Source organism: Stegodyphus dumicola, chromosome 1, assembly GCF_044657685.1.
Source record: "Stegodyphus dumicola isolate Sdum_Otavi_A_Nest chromosome 1, ASM4465768v1".
Classification (NCBI taxonomy): domain Eukaryota; kingdom Metazoa; phylum Arthropoda; class Arachnida; order Araneae; family Eresidae; genus Stegodyphus; species Stegodyphus dumicola.
In genome coordinates, this window is record NC_140768.1 from 154,348,814 (window position 1) to 154,366,587 (window position 17,774).

Consider the following 17,774-nt stretch of genomic DNA (forward strand, 5'->3'; position numbering starts at 1 on the left):
ATATTTCGTTTCAAAATTTTGAATATTTGACGTCATTTTGAACTTACGATGGGGGATTGGTTAAGAAATGAATTAGAAAAAAAATTAAGGTTGGTTTTTCTCCTTCACTATTATTCAGTGATATTCATAGAGTGTGTAATATTCTATCATTTATAAAATGACTGGCATTTAAAATACTTTTCACACAAGTAATTTACAAGTTTTTTAACGCTAATAAGTACAATATTGTTAGTGTCGTGAAGTTTTATTTTTATAGAGTCTTAACCTAATAATCCTATTGTAAAATTTTAGCTAAATTAAATTTAACCCTTTGACTAATAACGGGACATATACGTATGTCCCACTAAAAGTTTAAAAATTACTTCTCTGTTAAAACGTACTTCGAATCACCTGAATGTTGGGGATCATCTTCCAACAGTTGGAAAATCAAGACGCCGCGGTGCTGAGTTTCCCAACGTATAATGCTGCGTTACGCACAGGAATGCTTTAATGATATGCACAGAAATGCTATACGATGTAAAATCTATTTCATATAATTAAGTTTTTCAAAATAATAGGTGTGCTTGTAGTAACTCGATCGCTACATGTGGGGCATATATGTATCCCACCATTAACTACGACTGGGACATATGTGTCCCAGCCTTTGGCTTAAAACCTGTTTGCAAAAAAAAATCCCCAATGCTAAATTTACCTTATTTACGATACATTTTGTTCACTTGGATAGAAAACGGGGTAATTTTTTTAAAGTTCGTAGTCAAAGGGTAAAACTTCTTTACTTGAACCGTGAAGCGACTATTCGCTAAGATGACACCATGAGACCAACGACAACACCATAAGAAGGGTAAAAAGGCCCTTTTATTCAGCTTTAGGAGGATGGTACTTACGTATTAACGCCACTGTACTTACGTTTTAACGCCACCGCAGCAGAAGTTGAGCTGATGCGCCAATAAAGAGCAATACTGTTGTTGTTCCTGTTATTGTTAAATACAATTTTATTGATCCTGATACAGGAGTTCATACACAAACAGCTGAGAGAATGTGAGGCAGTGCCGAATGGAGGAATAAGAGACATAGTGGGACAGCGAGACGTCATTTAAAATTTATTTAGCAGAGTTCGTATGGCGACAGCATCAGGCCAAAGAAAATAGAGACTGTTTTGAATCTGTGCTAAACTCTATATCGGCCCATTATCCACCGAAACCCGATTGACTACTTTAATTTTAAATAAAGTGCTTTGATTTTTGAAAGTGTTTTAATTTTAAATAAAGTGTTTTAATTTATAATTTGTCGCAAAAATTTTAGGTGTAGATTGGCGGCACTTAAAAACCGCCAAATCTGCAGCTGCGGTGGCGTTAATGCGTAAGTACCAGGAGGATTTACAGTCGGCACCCCTTGTGCTTACAGTCTAAGCCAATATGTCTGGCTGCAACTCAAAATAAGATTATCAAATTAAAACTAAATAATCAGCAGACGCTGCACAGAGAGTTAACGCATAGTTGGCTCTTAGTCCTACCACCGACGTAAGTAAACAAGCAATCAGTATGCACGGCCGTAAAATAGCAAGCTTAAATATCAGCGAAACAGCGTGACCGAAAGGCAGGACACGCTCCATCTGAAGTGACTCAGACTCCAGCTTTAGTATCATTTTACCATACTTTGCATAACGCGGGAAACTGAAATCTTACTCTGTCAGGAATGAGAAACGAGGAAAGATAAAAAAGCTATTTAACTGAACAAAACGGGTTAGACTAGAAGAGAAACACGCTAATGTGACAATCAAAATCGTAAAAAAACAACCTTGTATTTAGCGTAGGTATAATGAAACACTCAATCGATTTCGAGGGTCTGTGACTCCTTCTCCTATTTTCTTAGAAATTCTAAACATTTCAATGCGCCATTTTGGATTCAAATTTAGTTGGGCGCCAATGTGATGTAGCCGTTCCTCAATAAACACTAATGCCGGGTAGCTTTAAAAGGATTTATTAACAGAGCACACAGGAACGGTTACAAACAAAAGAAATATACATAAAAATGAAACATATACCAAATGGACCATCAAACATTTGAATAACATAGTAAACTATCATCATGGCGGCTGGAGGTCGACTGACGTTTTTTCATATCGCCACGAGATGGCGTTTAAATAAAATAGTTCGGTTACAGTTCATGACGTGAATAAAATAGTTCAATTACACTTAAATAGGTCTGTTATGTGATGTAGCCGTTCCTCAATAGACACTAATGCCGGCTAGCTTTAAAAGGATTTATTAACAGATCACACAGGAACGGTTACAAATAAAGAAATATACATAAAAATGAAACATATACCAAATGGAACATCAAACAGTTGAATAACAGAGACATAGTAAACTAACATCATGGCGGCTGCAGTTCGACTGACGTTTTTTCATATCGCCACGAGATGGCGTTTAAATAAAATAGTTCGGTTACAGTTCATGAGTTCATGGCGTGAATAAAATAGTTCAATTACACTTAAATAGGTCTGTTACATCCTCCCCCTCTGACTTCGTAGACGTCTCGGCAAGAAGTCAGGAACTGACATTTGTCTACTTTTGCAGCGGGCGGAGAATCAGATGGACGGGCTCCAGTTTGACGAGGAGTAGATTTTGCGTCACCAGCAACTTGTGCAACAGGTGCAGATTCGGATGGTATTACACGTTTCGGGCGTCCTCTTTTCTTTAAGGGAACCACTGGAATTACACGAGCTGAGTTTTGCTTATTTCGATCTTAATATGGTTTCAAGGCTGAAACATGATACTTGCCGAGAATTTTGTCTGGTTCATGAGGATCGGCAATATCATAAGTGGTTGGAGATCTTGTAGTCACTATCACATAAGGACCATCTCTCTTGGGCATGAATTTAGCAGTTTTCTTCAGTGAACCTTTGCTGATTGGGTGGAGGGTGACCCAAACGTTTATCTCCAGGAACGAATTTCGGTGTTTCTCTTCGTTTTTTGTCAGCATATCGTTTCTGCTTATCTTGATGCATTTCGACTCTTTCTCGTACCTGTTGTACATTTCTTGTAAAACGTTTCAAATATGGAGTAATTTCGGGAACAAAATTATCGTTCTCAATTACGGCTTTTATATCATGCTTTACATCATCTAAGGTTCGTAACTCTCGTGCGTGCAAATTGAAGAAAAGAAGCAGAATGTCCAGTTGAATCACATTTGGCTGTATTCAAAGCAAACCTTATTAATGGCAGTTTATCCTTCCATGACTGATGGTCGTTACCAACAAGTATTGCTAAACGTGGTTTCAGATCTCTATTCTTCCTTTCAACTGGGTTAGATTGTGGGTGATAGACAGGAGTAAGACTTTGATCAATGTTCAAGATATAGCATAGTTGTTGCATAAAAGCACTAGTAAACTGGGTACCATTATCACTTATTATTTTCCTGGGTAACCCAAATCGAAGGGCAACATCCTCCAAAAAAATAGTGGCACATTCTCTGGCCGTGGCTTCCTTTAAAGCAAATAGTTCTGTCCACTTCGTAGCACAGTCCTGCACAATAAAAATCCATTTTTCACCAGACAATGTTTCAGGAAGGGGACCAAAAAGATCAATTGACAAGGTTTCAAAACGTTGAGCATAGACTGGAATTTGAAGTAAGCTAGATGGCTTTAGATTAGTGGTTTCTCCCCCTACTTTGAAGACAGTGTGATATTTGTTAAGCAATGCATCAGTTGCAAGCCGTTGGGCTGTAGTTAATTGCTGTCCTTCATTTTCTCGTAGTCGGCAGTTGTTTACTACAACTGGGGTTTCTTCCAGTGCTTGGGATTGATGAGGTTTCACGAAGCTATATTTTCTTCGAGGTTCATCAGAAAAGTTCCACTTATTTTCAGCAAGATTTAAAACAATTTTAGCTTTTTGAAGAAAGTCAGTTCCTAACAGAGTCGAGTTATTTTTGGCATCAGGCAACACAAGGAGCGGAGTTTTTAACTCTCTGCCTTCGAGAAGAATGATTTGTTCGGTGCGAAGTACCTCTTTTTTAGATACCAAACCATCAGCGAAAGACACCTGTAGTGTTGTCTTTTCAAATACTGCATCTTGTTTTTGCAGAATATGATAGAGGGATTCACTTGCAATTGAGTGACTAGCACCATTGTCGGCGAAAGCTGTACCGGAAACATCACCAATACTAATTGGAAATACAGCAGTCCGAGTGGAAGATAAACAGGATCGGATTTGGATAGTGCCAAAATTTGATGAATTTGAAGTCTTTGGGGGGTTACAAACTGGACATTTAGACTTGATAAAAACCAGTTTTTCCGCACCCATAGCATGTTAAAGGAGGTCGCTTTTCCTCTGTTTGTTGCTGAACACGATTTGAAAAGGTTTTATGAGTTCCCTGTATGTCACATGTTCGATTTTCTACTTTGTGTTTGGATGGATTAGTCGGTTTGTAAGAATAGTTCCGCCTGCCAGGAAGTTCAGTTTTATAGTTCGTATTTTTAACACGTACAGCTTCATAATCATCCAATTTCTGTACTAATTCAGATGAACTCTTTATTTTCCCCCAAGTATCAATAAAATGCTCCTTAACGTCACTACTAACTCTTCTTTTAAGCTGATCCGTCAGGACCAAGTCTTTGAGTGATTCAAAGTCTGTAGCATCGAGACTATGAAGCCACTCTTCGAGATAATTGTTTAATTCGTAAGCAAAATCTTTCCATAAGGACCCAGGGTGTTTTTGGTGTGTAGTAAGTTTAATTCGAAATGATTCAGCATTTAATTTGAATTTTTGTAGCAGAATCTTCTTGATGTAAGAATAATCTTCTAATTTGTCTTTTGGTTCTCTTAAAATAATTTGCGAAATGTCTATAGGCAGAAGAGGTAGGAGATGAGTGATGTAATCTATTTGTTTTATATTAACTTTCTCACATTGTCTTTCAAAAATTTTCAGGTAGGTTGCAATGTCAGAAGTTCCTGTAAATTTAGGGATTAGGTGTTGAATATTTGTTCCAATAGCTGCATTTGAAGCAAAGGCGGCATAGATAGGGTTTGAGCTAGCAGCTGCCAGGTTTAATTTTAAACGTTCCAATTCTAATAAAAGTTCTTGTTCTTTTCTTTGACGTGTCTCTAGATCGTTGCATTTACGTTGTTTTTGTTGTCTGGTTTCGATTAAAGTTTCCAGAAGATTCCTGGTAAAAGCCTCATCATAAGTGTCAGAATTGGCGATAAGATCTTTAAGATCTATTACTCGCATAGTGTCGTTTACAGTGAAACCCAGTTCTGTAACGAGAGTTTTTAAATCCTCTTTTCGTGTTTTGACAAGGTAAGCCATAATTATATGAGAGGTCAGGGGGGAGGGAAAAGATGAAGTTGAATTTGTTGTTATTTCGATTTTATTCTCAATACAGTATTTTAGAATTAATAATTATACCTTTAAGTAAAATGTATATACTCCTATTACACAGCATGTATAAATGTAAACAATGTTACTCGTACATTTATATGCCACTATTAAACAGCATTTATAAATGTAAACAATAATACTCACAAAGTTTATTATTTCGGAGTCGTAAAAATATCATAAAATGCCCTCATAAATTCAACTTGTATCAAGAAAATAACATATAATAAATTGCTCAAAAATTGTTTACTACTTAGCAAAACATACAAAACATACATAAATGTCTTACCATAAGCTTTTATATTCTCCGAAATCTTAATCTTAACAAAATATTAAGCTGATTAAGCAACACACACTTAGTAACTCTTTTACTTTATTTAAATAGTCATTCGATTTTATTCATAATTATTTTCTTTCGCTTCAAGAAATATTTTCAAGACATGCATTCATTAAAGGAAAACAATCGTATTTTCTTAAAGTATTATACTATAATCATTTTCTCAAAATGTTCGTCGAAAGATAAATCAACAAGTACAATATTTTATTTTATGTAGAATAAAACATTTAATAAGGAACAACAGCACTCAAAGGAAATAAAAGTAATAAAAGATTTGACGTAAACACATCATAAATCATCGCTAGTCTAAACATTTCCGCGGGGGGAAAACATCTGCTGCTGTATGTCAGAATCGAAACTAATAAATTCTAATGAACAACGTCCATGAATATATTCAAACTTTAACATCAAAACTTGTATTTCGTGAAACAATATTATTCATAAATTAATTTACTATGCGCATTAACATTTTAAAATAACAAATTACAATTCAAGAAATAACGTTTGGTTAACAGAAAGACGTTTGCTTTCGTTTAATACTCTTATGTAGTATCAATAAATGAGATTTCAGTAAAGAATTTACATTTGCTTTAAGAAGCAGCTTATAATAAATAATCAGTTTAAAAGAACTTTAAACTCAGATTAAACGATAATGTAAACGAAACTTATCTTTTCCGTTGAAATTGTCCAGTTGATGATTCGATGTGCTAGCAGCACGGTATGACAATTTTAATTCCAGAATTGGTTTCCAGAATATTTGACCAGTAGTCCATAACTGAAAAGAAACTGCGCCGATCTCCAGCAACTAAAAGTTAAATTCGGGAGTAAGAGTTTGTTAAAGCCAAACAGAAATTCTAAACATTTTGTTGCGCCATTTTGGATGTTGGCAAAGAGGTTACCAATGGGATGCACCACTTGATCAAGAATTGCACAATCGATTTAAAACCTGGTATAATGAAATTCCTAAATTAAAAAATGTTGAAATTTCAAGACATTATTTCAACAATCTGTCAAAAGGAAATCTGTCGAATATTCAATTGCACTGTTTTACAGACAATAGCCAAAAGGGATATGGTGCCGTTGTATATTTGAGATACAATGAAAATGAGTTAACAAAAATATCATTTGTTATGTCCAAAGCAAGAGTTGCTCCCATAAAAAGGGTTACGTTACCTCGACTGGAGCTTTTAGGAGCAGTCATAGGAGCTCGACTCATCACATACATCCGACATTCGTTGAAAAACATAGAAATGAAGATTTATATGTGGACAGATTCAGAAATTGTATTACATTGGGTCAAGGCTGATCCGACAAAATGGAAACAATTTGTTCGAAATAGGTGTCTAGAAATCCAAGAGAAAACTGATCCAGATTGGTGGAATTATTGTCCCAGCCATGAGAATCCTTCGGACTTATTGACGAGAGGACAGAAGGTAGAAAACCTTTCAAAAAATGAGCTGTGGTGGTATGGCCCACCTTGGCTTGTCAAAGATAACAACGTTTGGCCCAGATCTTCGAGAAATTTTAAGGAAGATGATAAAATAACAAATTCTGAGAAACGAAAAGGAAAGAAGCAAGAAATTTTAACAGCAAACTGTATTGTTGAAAACATCATTCCTATCGAGAACTTTAGTGACATAAAAAAGGTATATAGAATAACATCTTATGTTTTCAGATTTATCAATAATTTGAAAAACCCAAAACTAAGAAGAATTGGACCTGTTAAGGCTGAAGAGATGAATGAAGCAGAGAATTTCTGGATCAAGAAAACTCAGGAAGAAAATAATAAGAATAAGAAAAAAGATCATAAGTTGCAACATGGTGCCGAAATTCCGAGATAACAGTGATCTTTAGATATATTGTGATTTAAGTATTTATTATTGTTCGATTAGTGATTGAATATTGAGTATTAAGATGGATAAGTTAAAAGCACTAAAAAAGAAGCGAGGAATGTTAAGAGCATCAGTAACAAGACTGATAGCTAAAATGGAAAAGGAAATAGAATCGGATAATATTAAATTTGATTTATTAGAAGATGATTTATCCATCTTAAATGAAAATGAAAACGATATACTAATATTGAACTCTGAAATCGAATCTATCCTAACAGATGAAAAAGAGTACGAAACTGAAATACAGGATAGCTTGGACTATAAAAATAAAATTACCTTGTGTAAATCGAAGATCAGCAGAATATTTAGAAATAGAAAATGTGTTAAATTAAATGAGTTGCCATCTAATTCTGCTACTATAGATACGGTAGAGCACACAAATACAAATGGCGCTAAACTTCCGAAACTAACCATAAATAAATTTAAAGGCGAAATATGTGAATTTCAAAGTTTTTGGGCTCAATACGAATCTGCTATACATAATAACTCTGCTTTAAAGGATGTAGACAAATTTAATTACCTCACATCTTTACTAACGGACGCAGCTTTAATGTCAATAAAGGGATTACCGTTAGTTGCCGAAAATTATGCTAAGGCAATAAATATTCTGAAAGAAAGGTTTGGTAGAAAGGACATTTTAATAAATGCACATATGAATCGTCTGCTGAATTTAAAGCCAGTTAAAAAAATAGATGATATTAAAACATTACTTAACTTATATGATAGCTTAGAAATTGAAATTAGAAGCCTTGATTCCCTTAACGTTACTTCGAATTCTTACAGCTATTTGTTATGCCCACTGTTAATGCGGATACTTCCTAGCGAATTGGTTTTAGAGTTTAATCGATCTTTAACCCCTGACACAGAAACCACAGTGACTAACATTTTGGAATTTCTGAAGAAGGAAGTTGAAAGCAGAGAGCGTACGTTTTTCCAAACATCGCCAAACTATCCCGGGTTTCGGCACCATGTTGCAACTTATGATCTTTTTTCTTATTCTTATTATTTACATTTAATAACATCGATAAGTGAAAGTTTGCTTACCTTTCTTAATAAATATCCACAGGAACGCTTGGAATTCCTTTTCATTTTTATCACACAGAAGCTTTATTTACAGCTATGTACAAGAATTGTATGCTTACATTAGAACATTCATCATGCTCTTTTGGTTGCCACTACATCTATCTCAAAAATCCGCAATGCGGTAAGAAAAATATAACAAGCTAAAAGTAAAAAACGCTGCGCCCTCTCGTGGCCAGCTACATAAACTGTAACAGGGCGCCAATGTGATGTAGCCGTTCCTCAATAGACACTAATGCCGGCTAGCTTTAAAAGGATTTATTAACAGAGTACACAGGAACGGTTACAAACAAAAGAAATATACATAAAAATGAAACATATACCAAATGGAACATCAAACAGTTGAATAACAGAGACATAGTAAACTAACATCATGGCGGCTGGAGTTCGACTGACGTTTTTTCATATCGCCACGAGATGGCGTTTAAATAAAATAGTTCGGTTACAGTTCATGAGTTCATGGCGTGAATAAATAGTTCAATTACACTTAAATAGGTCTGTTACACCTTGTATTTAGCGTAGGTATAATGAAACACTCAATCGATTTCGAGGGTCTGTGACTCCTTCTCCTATTTTCTTCTTTCTATGTATTTCTTTCTCCTGATGAGGAGGGACCTTTAGCTGCCCTCTAAATCGATTGAGTGTTTCATTATACCTACGCTAAATACAAGGTTGTTTTTTTACGATTTTGAAAACGGGTTAGTTTAGAACTAAAATAACATTTCTTACAATACAAAAAAATTCATAAAAATAGAAATATTTTAAACTTTTAATTCATTTAATAATGTAATTAATAAATCTTCAGGTACGAAATACTACTGAAGATAGATTTATACCTTTCGTTAATTTAATTAAAGACATATAAGAGTTTATTAAATCAATTTCCGTGTAATATACATTGTTGCTGGTACTAAAAAATTTCATAAGCAAAAAGATAATATTGTCAGGAATGGCATAGGGTTATGCCCATATTCGCGTAAAGAAGAATGTATTAAAAGGTTGTCCGTGCTACTTACAAGCCACATTGACAGTTGATTCTGAGGCGGATTGTCCTTTGTTATTAGTGGCTTGGACTTTGTACGTCCCAGCGTCATCGTGAGTGACATCCTGTATTACGAGTTTTGCGACACCGTCAGGGGATACAGACAGGTCGACTTTATGGCCAGGCCTTAAAGGTTTTCCATCTTTGTACCTGTTTGAAATTAGTAATAAAGATTAGGAACGATAAAGTTTCAGCATATTTAGAACCTTTATTCACCCAGCTGTGGATAATTTTCCCACACCAAAATAAATAAATAAAATAAATAAATATGATTAGTAGACGTTTTGATGCCGCTATTTATAATTTCTGTTCAATTATTTTATTATTAAATACTCCAGTTGTTGAATTTTAAAAGACTGTGTCTTAGTGAAATTACAACGTAACTCTGCAGTGCACTTAGAAAGGCATATACTCTTATTAAAATATCAAATTTCAGTCATATAAGTTTACAATAAAGCTACACAGTTTCAAAGGTCCATAACTTTGAGTGCATTAAGGATTATGTAATTATAACTCACTAGCAATTTATGCATATGAAGGATATAAAGGATATTTTAAAACTCAATGTCAAACATTTAAAGCGCGATAAAGATGCGTATTAGAAATGCCAAGGTACACTGATCCGTGAATAATCAATCTGCATTGCTAGCTGTTGCAAAAACCAAAGTACAAACTCAACACGTGGCGCATAATGTGCAGGTATCAAGGCTTGCACTTTCTGTACATGGAGCCCACCAACGGCTGAGCGGTAAAGTCGCTGAACACTGGTAGTTCGGCCCGAGGTTAGAATCCCGCGAACGGGTTAGCTGCATGGGCGTTTTCGTGGTTTTTCCCATGTGTAACGTGTATACGAGCCAGTTTCCCTTAGAAAGTCCTCCACGAAGGCATCCCTCCCCTTAGGCAGATAGCCCTAGTGTGCTTTGCCATAATTAAATAAACCAAACCAAACTTTCTGTAGTGCTGTAATCCTTCGTCCCGTAATACTCGCCAAACAACTGAGTGGGTCACATTTACGGCACGGCAAGCTTCTCGCGGTGCTAATATCAGGATGATCTCCCACTCTTTTCAGAATGTCCCCTACAACATGTGGCGCCACACACTCCTGCCACGCCGTCTATCATACATGCCAGTGACAAAGGATTCCGGTTCACACAAGCACCCACGAAATATTTCGAACATTTTTCGGTCTGGCGCGCGTCTTCTCGGAAAACGCTGCCTAAGCAGTCTTTTGGCATCCACAGCATTCTCATTCGCAAGACCACACATAAAATGCATGTCCGCCTTTTTCTGATCACTATACGTCGACATGCCTTCTGAAATCCACGCTAGAAATGATGATAAGAAAACTCGCGCATTTTGCTTTCTATTACAACGCCGTCTAGCGGCTCACCGCTTGCTCTTCGCCCATGCATTGTATGGTAAAAATTTCTTGTTTAGATGTTTTCTATCACCCCTTAAAAGTTTGCACATGAGTTTCGAAACACCATGTATATGAACAATCTTTTCCTTTCAAATATGAAGGTTTTTCCCACCCCGTCCATTTGCGATCTTAACTTGTGTCATCGCAGCAAAGCATTTATTTTCTCCACGTCATTTGAAGCTGTAGTTCAAGTCAACCCTCAGGGCCCACCAGCGGCCGAGCTTTACCGCTCGCTGAACACTGGTAGTTCGGTCCGAGGTTCGAATAGTGTGCTTTGCCATAATTAAATACACCACATCAAGTCAACCCTCATTCGCGCACTTGTTACACTTTTAGTCCTAATTTAAAAGGTGATTTGGATCGACACCGAATGCTTCAGTTTTAATTACTCAGAATTCTGAAAATACAATTCCTTCTTAATTGATCTTGTTTAAAAACAGAACTATTGTTTATATGTGAATAACTAACAATGTTAGTTTGACCATTATTAATTAAGCCCACCAGTGGCCGACTGGTAAAGTCGCTGAACACTGGTAGTTCGGTTCGAGGTTCGAATCCTGCGAACGGGCTGGCTGCATGGGTGTCTTCGTGGTTTTCTCCCCGTGTAACGTGTATGCGAGCCAGTTTTCCTTAGAAAGTCCTCGACGAAGGCATCCCTCCCCTTAGGCAAATAGCTCTAGTGTGCTTTGCCATAATTAAATAAACCAAACCATTATTAATTAAGCTCATGTTTAATGCATCGAGACATGGTATCAAACAAAATATGTCAATTTATAATTTACATAATATTTACATTTCGGAATATAAAAGTCATATGAATAATTCATTCTACTAGGTAATTTTATTTTAGTAAAATCGAAACATGCTAACGAAAATGAAGTGAGGGAAAAAATTAAGACAGTCGACCTCTTTCCTATGTTGTTCCCATGGTTACGAATCAAACCGGACGACGGGAAAAACATTTCTTTTTTAAAATATCATATTATAACTTATTCTTCAAACGTATGTTCATAATTCTTAGAAGAGTATCGTAAATAACATTGTAAAAGTACATGCTACATTTATTTGAAATTAATAATTCCAATTTCATCTTAGGAACACATAAGTGTAAAGCGTCATAACGACAATAGAATATTTCTTGGTTTTCATTATTAGTAGCCAAAATATAACGTCGAAAGATGTTTGCTCATTAGGAATAAATTTTTCTTTGAAGAAATCATGTTAAGTGAGGAAGTATTGGATAAATATCCTTCGCGTATTTGATATAATGTATGCTGTGATAATAATAAATACAAAGTGTGACAATAATGTTCTGTAAATGACATCATAGGATGCGCATGCGTAGTCATAGGGGAAGAATAAGGTGAGGAAAGGATACTTCATAGCGTGCTTGAAGAGTTTGAAGACAATTATGGAAAAGTAATGTATATTTTATTAAACGATTTTAACCTAAACTTAACAAAATTTACTTATTAGTAGCATTAACCTATGCTCCAGGTGTTACTTACCCTTGCATTATATTTAGTGACAGGGGTATGCTTGAATTTTTTTTAGTGCAAACTATCTAATCTGGGTGTATTGATGATATCTTACAGTCGCATTTCATACTCTGCTTTTAATTTGTTTTTACATTTTGTTTTTGTTGCTACATACGGTGAGAAAGATTTTTCACTTAAATGCGGTGTTCCGAATGGTACTCAAATGTTTATACCTGGTAGAGAAACTTCTGGGTATTCTGCAGGAATCTATAACCAAAAATTTAGGAACTGCTTTTTCTCAAGGTTTTAACGTCGAATCTGCTGATATGATATGTCTACAGGGTGAATCTGAACAGAGAGGCAAAACTTTAGACGGTAATAGAAGGCAGCTGTACGTGCAATATTCGTCATAGAATGTATGGTCAGAACACAAACGGCAAGCCGCTAGGTGGCATTGTAAATTAATGATATAAAAAAGAGTCGGTCCTCGCACCCAACGGTATTTTCTACTGTGGATTGCTGAGAGAATTGCTGATTATAGGAACCACGAAAATTTCAGGGCGGAGGATTGGTCGAGGTGTTTCTATAACTTGGCCACCAAGAACACCGGATCTCTCGTGTTTGGACTTTTTCCTGTGGGGCTATATGAAAAGCCCCATTGAAACGAGTGCCCCATTAAAACCAATATGGATTTCGTCGCCAGGGATCGCCGTTGTTGCTGGCGATATTCGGGAAATGCCTCGTGTCTTCTCAAATGTACATCGATCCCTATCCCCCCTTAAAATTTGCTCTCTTGTTCAGTTTCACGCTGTATAAGGTTTTACCTTTCCGTCTCTAGCAAGCCTTCTGATTTATCGTAGTATTCGAAATTTTATTAAAATATTATTCGTATTTATTATATTATTATTATAATTTATTATTCGTATTTTATCAAATGATACTTAGGTTTTTCTTCTGAAAATATTTAAAATTTTTTTTGATTGAAAAAGTGTTCCACTGTATCATTTTTAACACTATCGTCTCGTAATTTCAATTCGTTTTCCTTTAGAAAACTTGTTTAGTTTTGCGAAGCACTGAGCGCCGCCTGAGATAACCACTGACCTGACTTTGTTGTAAAAGTCTTACAGTGTTAACAGTCATCCTGGCAGAAGGGAATATTTCCTCCGTGTAAAAATATAAATAAAAATATTACATGGGCATACAAGGCCTGTATACAAGCATAGATATGTTGATTACAAACATTGTCTTGTACAAGTTACATGTGATAGTTACATAAAATCATGACAGTTATGTGTACATTTAAACATTATCTGAATTCATATTTACAATACTTTTACTGAGATAATCAAAGTAAACTTGTAATTCATTTATACATTGACTGGATTTTCAGTATCATTTAAACTGCTTTACAATATTATTTTTATCAAGTACATACAAACTGGATACTAATATGCTTACATTACGATAGTTTTGCTCTTACACTCCTGTTACTATTCTACGGGTTGAGCTATTTTCCTAGTGTTGATTTTCAGTTGTTGTAGTATTTTGAATTGCTATTAAAATTATGCTGCGACGATACAATTCAAGGGAGGGGAAGAATTTCTTAGTAACTTGCTGAGCATAGCCTAATTACCTCCTCTATTTTAGTTTTCGTCTGCTTGTTGCCGCAGGTATTCTCCGCCAGTATTCACTGCTTGGCATTTTTAAATGCAGTTTATTGGTTTATGGGCAGTTGAATAGGAAGTGATCTGCATTACCTACCGCACCACATTCACACAATTCTGATGCTCGTTTCCCGAATCTCTTAAGACAATGTGGGAAGGGACCATGGCCAGTGTAGAATTGAGTTTGCGCTCCGCCGTATGTATTAATTGAGCATGTAACTTTCGGAAAGAACTTGTAGGTTCTCCGTCATTCTCTTTTACATTTAGTAACCATTCGCCAAGTTTTAAAACCAATCTATAACTAAGTATACCCTCATATTTTTTTTTTAGTAAGCACTAGTCAACCAGTGTGAGTGCGTTGTAATTTTCTTTTCGACTTTTCATTTTGACTCGCAGAGCTCCGAGATTTCGTGGAACACACTTTGAAGACCACTGGTTTAAATGAACAAGATAGCTTCGGGATGAATGAGATTCCACTGAAGATGTTATCGAAGTGGTAGGCCTATGTCTTCTTGTAGTGATGAAACATCGAACAAGTGAGGAAAATGATAGTTAGAAAGAGAAACAATGAACGTTAATGCTACAAGGATGTTCTAGTAAATTTATTGTCAAGTACTTGTTTGTACATCTAGAAAATTCCAAGACGAACTCGTGGTTCTTTCTCCATGCTTGGTCATATTTGGTCTTCTTCAAGAAACAGTGTATGACCAATAGAACAGCTGTAGCTCACGATCATCTGCCGCATTACCTAAACTTCAAATCAGCTCATTTTGTTTCAGAAAACGTTTTTCTCTTCCGGAACCTGAGCCAGGTGATAAAGTGAGAGCGGTTTTTTTAATATCCCATATGTTCAAAGCCATTTGAAAGGGTTCCCTATACGATAAAGAAAGAAGTCTTTTCCTGTAGCTTTCAGTAAATGTACAGTAGTTGTCAAAAGCACTTTACAAACGACTACCTTTATTTCCGAAGAATATAAAACGTTTTTCCCGATTTAGTTACTTTTTCTTTTTTGTTTACGAGCATATTTAAGAGAATTTTGTTGTCATATCATGTGTCGTGTCGTGCTTATCTAACTATTCCATCTTTTACAAAAACTAAGTTAAAAAAAAATTCAAAAGATATTATCTTGTGTGCCATAATTAATTAATTCACCATTTTTACTTAAATAGGGAGTTCACGGAGTCGATAATAAACTCACAAATTAAGAATCTTTTCGAAAAATTAATTAGAAAGCAATTTTAGGAAAGCGGTGGTTTTATGGGAAAAGTACAAAACAATAGTTTGTTTTACCGAAAAGAATTAAAATATATATAAAGCGAGAGAGAGAAGATTTTATTAGTATAAATAAAATAAAAGCTTTTATTATTGTGAAAATAAGAATGCTAAAGCTTCTGTTTATTGCCATTTGTTTTCAAATGAATACTTTCATTCGTACACAGCATATAAATACATTCATATGAGTCAATAAAAATACTAAAATACTAGAAAAGATATTCTACATGTTTTAAATATGTTTGAGACTAAGTGTACCACACAAAACAGACAGTGAGACAGTGCAATCTGCATTATAAATAATATTAACTAGAATAATTTTTCGATTTTTCATGAACAACTTTATGTGATTGCAAATGTCCATGTTTCTCATCAATAAACTTTATCATTCGTCGTTAATTAGGATGGCATTTATAAACCTAAATACAAAACCTACTTACCACTTAACTTCCGGGGTAGGTTTGCCAAATACTTTTGCTTTCAGATCTAGTTTATCACCTTCTGCAAGATCTACAGTTGATGGCAACTTTGCCGTCACGGACGGAGCGAAATCTTAAAAGAAAAACGTCAAATACCCACGTCAAACATTTAATATATATTTTTTTATTCAAAAACCATAAACTACTGAATTCACATAAACAATATATCTTACGTGAAAAAAATTGTCTATACAATTATGTAGTTTCAGTAGCGAAAATTAAAATTCAGCGATTCCATCATATATTTAAGAATATGTCATATGCTCTTTTCTTTGTCTTTCTATCTTTTTCTCTAGGTGGTCCATATTCTCTTTTATGCAAGATCTCTGACACAGCATGTACACTAAGGGAAAAAAATGGTACAGTTCTATAGCTCTCGTTCTACTGGGCCGACTGATGAAATTCAAATTCGTTTTTCATGTCTCGAAAGCGCGACTTAGGATATATATTAGATTTATATATATCAATTGTCCTAATATATTTATTGTCCTAATATACAAAATCGGACTTTCTCTGAAATGGCATGCCAATTTTTTCCATATTTCAATTCTACGACTCAAATTATGCCTAAATATTAAATTTTGTAAAATGTGGTGAGAAATTCATGGAGAAATTCAAAAATTTATCTTGGAGCATTTTTTTTTCTTTTTTTTTTTTCTTTTTTTTTTTTTTTTTTTTGCTTAGATATTAAACTCTGTAATTCTCGGTAAACAATTAAGGAGAAGTTTAAAACTTTATCCTTGCGTATTTTTTCCAGTTTTCCCCATGGATAATTTACTTGGTGAACTTCTTAATTTATAGCAACCTATCTTCCTTTCCTTTTTTGATTGCAAACAAACGGGAAAATGTCATCGTTCATTATTTCAAATAATTTTCATAAAGTGAGTAAACCACATTTGGCGTTATTATAGCGTACAGCAAATATGCCAAATTCCAAAACACGCCAATATGTAAATTCACGTATTTTTATTCACGTATCAGGAAATTTTGAATAAAAAACTCTAATTTTTTGCAGGTATGCTTCTGAGATACATCTGCTTTAAGATGATGGTAAAAATTTTATAGCTTATGGTTCAAAATGTTTTTCGTAAAATTTATAAGAATTATTTAAAAATAAAAATTTAAAAATAAATCGTAAAAAATGGACGAATTTTATCTGGAATGAACCTAAATTTTGAAATATGAAAGGAAGAATCTAATAAATTTAGTAAAAAAAGAGATTTTAATAAATATATGCAAGATTCAATTAACATGGAGGAGTTAAAATTTTCAGAGCTACATGTAATTTTTTAAAACTACTCGTGCGATTTTTATAAAACTTGGTATTTTGGCATCATTTGAGTCGTAGAATTGAAATATGGAAAAAATTGGCATTTCATTTCAGAAAAAGTCCGATTTTGTGTCAAAATACCTTTATTCGAACAATGCTATAAATATATCTAATAATAGTTTATAATCTAATAATGGTTTATAATCTAATAATAATAATCTAAATCTAAGCCGCGCCTTCGAGACATGAAAAACGCAAGTTGATTCCATCAATCGGCCCAGTAGAACGAGAGATATAGAACAGTCCTTTTTTTTTTTTCGCAGTGTACATATTTTTGTCATGCCGGGACGCCAATGGTCGCCTTTCTCTGCCCCACGTTTGGAACCCCATACAAGACGAAAGGAATCGTCCGCTTCTAGGACGATAATTTGGTAAAAACGGACGTATGCCGTGCCCCGCAA

The 17,774-nt window shown here is 34.9% G+C and overlaps 1 protein-coding gene across 5 annotated transcripts in view; it reads right to left on the reverse strand.

Moving 5' to 3' along the window:
• The window catches only part of LOC118200338 (protein Obscurin-like), a 500,451-nt gene that overhangs the window by 176,594 nt on the left and 306,083 nt on the right, over positions 1-17,774 (reverse strand). For all 5 annotated transcript variants that reach the window (XM_085822284.1, XM_085822292.1, XM_085822266.1 and 2 more), the window contains 2 exons: positions 16,005-16,116; positions 9,705-9,880 (listed from right to left, as the gene is read on the reverse strand). In XM_085822284.1, coding sequence (XP_085678410.1) covers positions 9,705-9,880; positions 16,005-16,116 — 288 coding nt within the window. The remainder of the gene's footprint in view (positions 1-9,704; positions 9,881-16,004; positions 16,117-17,774) is intronic.